The sequence below is a fragment of the Lupinus angustifolius genome, chromosome LG18 (genome assembly GCF_001865875.1).
Source record: "Lupinus angustifolius cultivar Tanjil chromosome LG18, LupAngTanjil_v1.0, whole genome shotgun sequence".
Lineage (NCBI taxonomy): Eukaryota > Viridiplantae > Streptophyta > Magnoliopsida > Fabales > Fabaceae > Lupinus > Lupinus angustifolius.
In genome coordinates this window covers 10966684-10973934 of record NC_032026.1, presented here as the reverse complement: position 1 = coordinate 10973934, position 7251 = coordinate 10966684, and the positions used below count along the sequence as shown (strand labels likewise).

Sequence of the window (7251 nt, the reverse complement as noted above, 5' to 3'; positions counted from 1 at the left end):
CAAAACCCAAATGGAAAAAGAAAATAAACTCACAAGCTTAGGAACAAAAGTTAAAATTTCAGGCAAAACGCCGAGAAATCTACAATTATTAAGCTACGTAAAAACATTACAAATGAATCTAAAACAAGTCGAGTAAAAAAAACTTAAGTAATAAGTCTATCAATTCATATAGACATACAAGGCCTTCAAACTATTCATGGAAACATGGTTCATCAATGTCAAACTTCAATTACAGTTAAATTTCCAATAGTTTTTTCCCACAAGTGTAAATCCCACTATTTATAATATCCTTGGTCCAAGTATTAAGACATTAAGAACCAAGAGTTTTTTTAAGCTGTGGCCCAAACATAACCAATACCATGCTAAGCACCACTCAAAGTGTGGTCCAAGCAAAAAACACCTTGTCTTCAAATACTTGCCACAAATGAACCATCGGCTTTTTATGCCACCGCCTGCGATGATAGAGGAATCCAATACAACGATAGATATCTAACCAATGATTATGTAATCATTCATGTATTATATCACATTTTCTATTGTAACATACACAACTTAAGCAATTAATATTATTCTTGGCTTTTTGTGCGTTACACAAATAAAAAGCAAAAACTTTTGCACAAGTCATAACACACATAAATTGATTTCACAGGGACCATCCGGTCAAACACACATAAATTAAGCAACCATTGCATGACCAAAGTAAATTAAATTTACTAAACAAATCTCAATCATTTAACAAGCTGGTGCCCCGACCCGTCAAATTCTGCTCCACCTTCATTTTGTTCATCACCTCTCATTGTCATTCCCGAATAAATTGGAACCGCACCGGAGTTTGGTGCCGCCGCCTGATACAAATGCTGATTCATACCGCTATGAACCACCGCAGCTGAGGGACTGTAAGGATGCTCCGGTGTCAAATGCCTTATCCCTGGCCCATTCCCATATATTTGACCCGAACCCGGAACCATATGATGGTACCCGTATGGAACCTGAACCGGTCCCACAGCGTGATGATATGGTTGTTGTTGAACATATGGATATGGTGCCTGCATAGGAACCGGTTGGACCGGTACAGTACCTGGTTGAACCGGACCGGGATAATAATAAACCGGAATCGTTTGTACAGAGTGACCAGAATAAGCAGCATCTGGTGCGTAGTGTACTACTTGGTTAACCGGGTACGTGTTCGGGTTTACTTGCCCACCCGTTTCAGCTTCAACTTGACTTCCCCTTGATTCGGTAAAAGAGTTTGAGAGTTTAGTTTTAACCGGTGGAAGGTTTGGGATAGAAGGTGCTGATGATGAGGAACAAAACGGCGAAGAAACAATCGGGGCAGGAGAACCCGGATCCGAATTTGAAACGTTGTCTTGTAAAACGGGTCGGTTATTGGGTCGTGGTTCACGTTGTTGTTGTGTTTCGTCGGAGTTATGATCCAATCCGAATAAGTAATCGGGTACTTCTGAAAGCATTGAAGAAGCTTCGGAGCGTCCTCGTTCAAGTGCACCTGAAACGCCGCCGTTTAGTGCGTCTAGGAACCAGTTTTCGCGGTTTGCTGAACCGTTTAGGAGTGAGCTTATGCTGTTGGTTCGAGAAGGTTCCGGTTCTGTTTCGGGGAAGAGGAAAAGTCGAAGACGAACTGATCGCGAGTTTTGATTCCGTGCGACGCGGTCGTATTCGTCCATCATGTTCTCCACGTCTTCGTCCGTCGTAACGGAGATCAACGCGTCAAGGTCCTCGTTTGGAAGCTGGTACTTCACCGTTATGTTAGTCATGCCTGTACACGATCAGACCCAAGCAAAATAAATTATTATAAATAAAAAAGAAAAAACTAAGAGATATATAAGTGGCGGTTACGGACCTGAGAGTTTAAAGAGTTTGAGGAGGAGGGCGGAGAAGGAGATGGAGCGGTGGATGGCGACGATTCGGGTGTCGCCACCGACGTATCGGAGCTGGTTGTCGTGGGGGCGGGGAAGGATCTTGCCACCGAAGCTGCACATAAAGCGGACACGTGGCGGTGGTTCATGGAAGTGGTCGGAGCGAGGGGATGAGGTGACTGAGTCAGTGTCGAACTCAGGGAGGTGGTGTGACGTCATTCACCGGCGAAATAAGAATGAATTGGATTCTATTTGAGAGTGAGAACCGTACTTTCTCCGCTGGCAATTGCAGCTTTGCATGCTCAATCAACATATATAAGGGTCCCGAGGGCTCACCCACTTGGGGTCTCATATGCTCATTCTTTGCCAATACTTGAATATAAAATTGGATAATGTAACTAGTAACAAAATGTGACTAATAATTAGCATAGATATTATTTCTAAATTTGTCCACCAAACCATATATAAAATATTATTTTTAGACTTCAATTATTTTTATAATATGATTTCAAATGTAGATATTAATTTTAAAAATTAATTTAATTAAGCTCAAATCAAATTGTCGTTGACCAACAGAATATTAGTAAGTAAGGTATAGTTTGAAGACATATTTTTTATATGTTAAAAAATAATTATGAAACTAATCTTGTATTATTACTTGTTTTTCTGCGTGGTGACAGGAGGGTGAGTGAGGCAAGGATTTGCCTCTGTAATTAATTAATATTATTAAATGTTCTTTTGTAACTTAAGGTTCCAGATTAATAATCAATACAAAGTTAAGGTCTATACACATTCCCAATTTTAATAAGAGTGAAATATTAATATATTGACAGTGTAAAAAAATATGTATAATCAGTGCATCATCCATTATTTATTTGGATTATTTTTTGTAAAAAGTCAAATATAATTGAAAATAAATGAAAGATAATAGAGAGACAGTATAAAAAACTTTTATGCTATATTGATGTATACATCTTTTTCTCTTTAATAACTACTTGCAATATTAACTATACAAACTTTCCATCTCTCTGTGTTTAATTCTCACTTACTTTTTCCTCCAACTTTTTTTGGGTACAAATAACTTATTCCCATTTATATTTTCCATTATAAACCTTAAGATTCCTTTACTTGGTTTCCCAATCGTACAATTCTTAGCACAGAGCTTTTCTCTTTTGTCTTTATTCATAAAGGTTTTTTGTCTTTGTTCATTTTTCTTGGATGTGTAGATGTGACTTTCTTTGGCAAACAATTTTATTTTGTTAACTATTACCTTCTATTAATAATTTTAGTTTTGTCATGCTACGTCCATATAACTATTTACATTAAGTGGAAGAAAAAATAAATTGGCAATGGGATCTTAAAGGCGTATAATGGATAGTATTAGAATAATTGAAAAGAAAAGTAAGTGGGAATTAAAAATGAAGAGATGATAAATATGTTGAAGTAATATTATACTTATTGAGTAGGATATCTTTGGAGATTCTATCATAACAACAAATCTCAATTATAGTTAATATGTCTTTAGTTAATGGTAAAAAGCCTATCACGGGTCTAATATTTAGTCAATGAAACATTAGACTAGATCATACCTATTTAATAAATAATCACACTTTACCTTATCAAAAAACTTATTTAATATAATGGATTATATCCAATCTTCTTAAAAAGTCTCCTATTAAACCTAACAGATCGGTCTATATAATTTTATATTTATTTTATATAATATACATAAAATAAAGAGAAAAATATATAAAACCTATAGCCAATTTGACATTGGAGTTTTAGATTTGTCAATTTTAAGATACATATCAACATAATTAAAATCATATTAACTTATCTAAATGTCTTATGAGACTTTTAAGTAGGCTAAGATGTGTGACCAGATTATTTGATAAGTCAGGCATATATATGGAGAAAAAATTAAACAATCACATAGGTTGGCTAAGAGCGTAATTTATTAAATAAACTAAGTCTAATTAAGAGATGAAAATCCAATAACGTCTAACCTAATATCTTTCCACCCTTAATCTTATGGGATAAAAATCCAATATAATTTAATATTCTCGTTTTATTCATGATAACTTTTTAACAAAAGTGTTCTTTTATTTTTTTATAACATATGGTAAGATTATTCATCTGATTTAATCTTATAACGTATGCTAAGATTATTAATCTTATACTAATTTAATGTTCCTCTTAATTAATAATTTTATTATAATAAATAGTAATCTCTTAGATTTAGCCAAACTACATAAATTTTATATTCTTCTTTTCCATTTACACAAATTACTCTTAATTTTTTAGTACTATTAAGGGTATCCCCTCACCTTTTTTAGTAATAAACTAATCTCTTTCAGGGTTCATGGCTGCCCCTCCCAACAAATGTTGCTCCCAGAAATTGAACTCTCAACCCTGGAGATCTAGTAGACCCTACACTACTAGACCAACGCCTTGTTAGTTTCCTAATTTATATACACACATTAAGTGACTACCTCTAAAATGGAGTTGAGTATAATATTTTAAACGAAATGAGTGATAAGTATAATTAGGCTAAACTTATGATGTGTCAATTTAATTACTCAAATTACCTAATTATATATTAGCTACGATAAATTGACAATTTGTAAATTTGAAGATAAAATTTGACTATGAATTCACTTTTCACTATTATGTATTGATGTAAACCAAGGGAGAACTTATGATTTGTGGAGGAAAATCTTACAAGTAGGAGAGCTACTTGGAATCCACATTCTTGGAAGGAAATTGTGATAGTTTTTAGTTATTATTTTATTGCATGAATAAATGAGAATAATTCTCATGGGTAGTCTTAAGATTTATTTTAATTATTGTCTAAGTATTTTATTTAGCTTCTTTAAAATCATGTAAGATGGGGTTGAGAATTTATTTTAATTCCTTCTAACATGGTCCAATAGTGACAAGTGGTTAAGTCCTAGGAGGGCACGGCTAGACCATGTGGAATCATTATAATAATTAAGCAAGGAGATAGCATTGATAGGCCAATTTCAAATTGGCGTGGGGAGAGTCTAATAAGACAAGTTTCTATCAATCCAACCAGCCTCGAAATAAATGAAGGATTTGAAAGCAAACGAATGACCATTTCAAATTGGTTCAACCTTATTTCAAGAAAGACAAGTAATCAAGTCTCATTCAAGGCATTCAAGTCAATGATCATTCAAGAAAGGCAAGTAATCATGTCTCATTCAAGGCATTCAAGTCAAGGATAAAAGTCCAATCATCTCATTCAAGTCTGAATTCAAACTCACGGCCAAACATGAAGATCAACAGATTAACTCAACAATTATGAACTTTCCTTTTCAAGACCAAATCTGTCATAATTAATTCAACCAAGCAAGAGATAAGGCACAATCAATTTTTCAATTTCAAATAGTCACATGGTTGAATGCATCAAATGGATTTCAGCCAACACATGGCCAAATCAAATCAGTCATTAAACTCCAACTAAAAACCATTTAATTATATGTTTTAATAATGATTTCAAATTTCAAATTAGATATAGTCAATTCAGAATTTCCCTATTTATGTATTCCTTTCATGATGAATGAGTTAAGTTGAATTTTGTTTGGATTAATTCCTCTTTAGTTGAGCTTTGCTCCTAACTTAGAACTTATCAAGACTAGTTATTGTGGCGTTCATAGGCTTATCACCGTTTTCCTTGATAAGAACAAGGTTAAGGCGCCACACCAATGATGATAAGCCTATGAACACCATAAGAACTAGTCTTGATAAGTTCTAAGTTAGGAGCAATATTCAACTAAAGAGGAATTAATCCAAATAAAATCCAACTTAATCCATTCATCATGAAAGGAATACATAAATAGGGAAATTCTGAATTGACTATACCTAATTTGAAATCATAATTAAAACATATAATTAAATGGTTTTTAGTTGGAGTTTAATGGTTGATTTGGTTTGGCCAAGTGTTGGCTGAAATCCCCTTGATGCATTCAGCCATGTGACTATTTGAAATTGACAAATTGATTGTGTCTTATATCTTGCTTGGCTGAATTGATTATGACAGATTTGATCTTGAAAAGGAAAGTTCATAATTGTTGAGTTAATCTGTTGATCTTCATGTTTGGCGTGAGTTTGAATTCAGACTTGAATGAGATGATTGAACTTTTATCCTTGACTTGAATACCTTCAATGAGATATGATTACTTGCCTTTCTTGAATGATCCTTGACATGAATGAGACTTGATTACTTGTGTCTTTCTTGAAATAAGGTTGAACCAATTTGAAATGGTCATTCATTTTCTTTCAAATTCTTCATTTATTTCGAGGCTGATTGAATTGATAGCATCTTGCCTTATTAGACTCTTCACATGCCAATTTGAAATTGACCTATCAATGATATCTCCTTGCTTAATTATTATGATGATTCCATATGGTCTAGTCGTGCTCTCCTAGGACTTAACCATTTGCCAGTATTGGACCATGTTAGAAGGAATTAAAATAAATCCTCAACCCCCACCTTACATGATTTTAATGAAGCTAAATAAAATACTTAGACAATAATTAAAATAAATCCTAATACTACCCATAAGAATTATTCTCATTTATTCATGCAATAAAATAATAACTAAAATCTATCATAATTTCTTTCTAAGAATGTGGATTCCAAGTGGCTCTCCTACTTGTAAGATTGTCCTCCATAAATCATAGGTGCCCCTTGGATGATGTATTTAAGCAACATACATTTCCATAACTATTAAGGATAAAATAAAGTATATTGAAATTGACTATGAGTTTCTCGATAGTGTAAGAACCAATGTCTCTTCATTATATTTATTAGAGTAAATTGTATTGGCATACATAAAGTTTAATTTAATTACACTCATCACCCCTTTTGTTTAAAAGAATAGACTCACATCTACTATAGAGATCGTCATTATAAGACATGTACATAAATTTTGAGTGATATGTGCAGATGCGAAAAATAAATGAAAAATATGGATAATTTCACTAAATTTTATCAGTGCTAATGTAATATGCTATTTTATCAAATATAACAAAAATAAAGTAGAGATTGTTAAAAATTTCAATATAGCAATAAATAAAACATAATAAATTCTAGATAAAAATATATCACGTATCTCATAATAAACAAATAAAGGAACTAATTCGTACCCAACATTTGTCTTAACCTAGAAAGTATAAACAAGACAATGATTAAGTCCATATATATAAACTCAGGGTGTCTGAGTCAGATTTAATTTAAAATTAACTTAATTAGATTGAAGGAGAACTCCCTGAATATGTAAATATATTTTGTGGGCACACACATCTCTATGAAATGTTATTTAATTATTAGTGAAAAGGATGGGAAATCGGCGTA

General features: G+C 33.0%; 1 protein-coding gene across 1 annotated transcript; it reads right to left on the bottom strand.

The window, feature by feature from the left end:
• Positions 544-2217, bottom strand: LOC109333297. Its single transcript, XM_019568707.1, has 2 exons — positions 1859-2217; positions 544-1774 (listed from the first exon to the last, which is right to left on the bottom strand). The coding sequence occupies exons 1-2, from the start codon at positions 2091-2093 to the stop codon at positions 729-731; spliced, it is 1281 nt and encodes a 426-aa protein (XP_019424252.1). The 5' UTR covers positions 2094-2217; the 3' UTR covers positions 544-728.

Excerpts from the sequence above, each read along its gene's own strand:
- LOC109333297 (XM_019568707.1), bottom strand. The coding sequence starts at position 2,093 with ATGACGTCACACCACCTCCCTGAGTTCGACACTGACTCAGTCACCTCA. Across the intron at positions 1,775-1,858 it reads CAAACTCTTTAAACTCTCAG|GCATGACTAACATAACGGTG; the intron begins GTCCGTAACCGC and ends GATCGTGTACAG.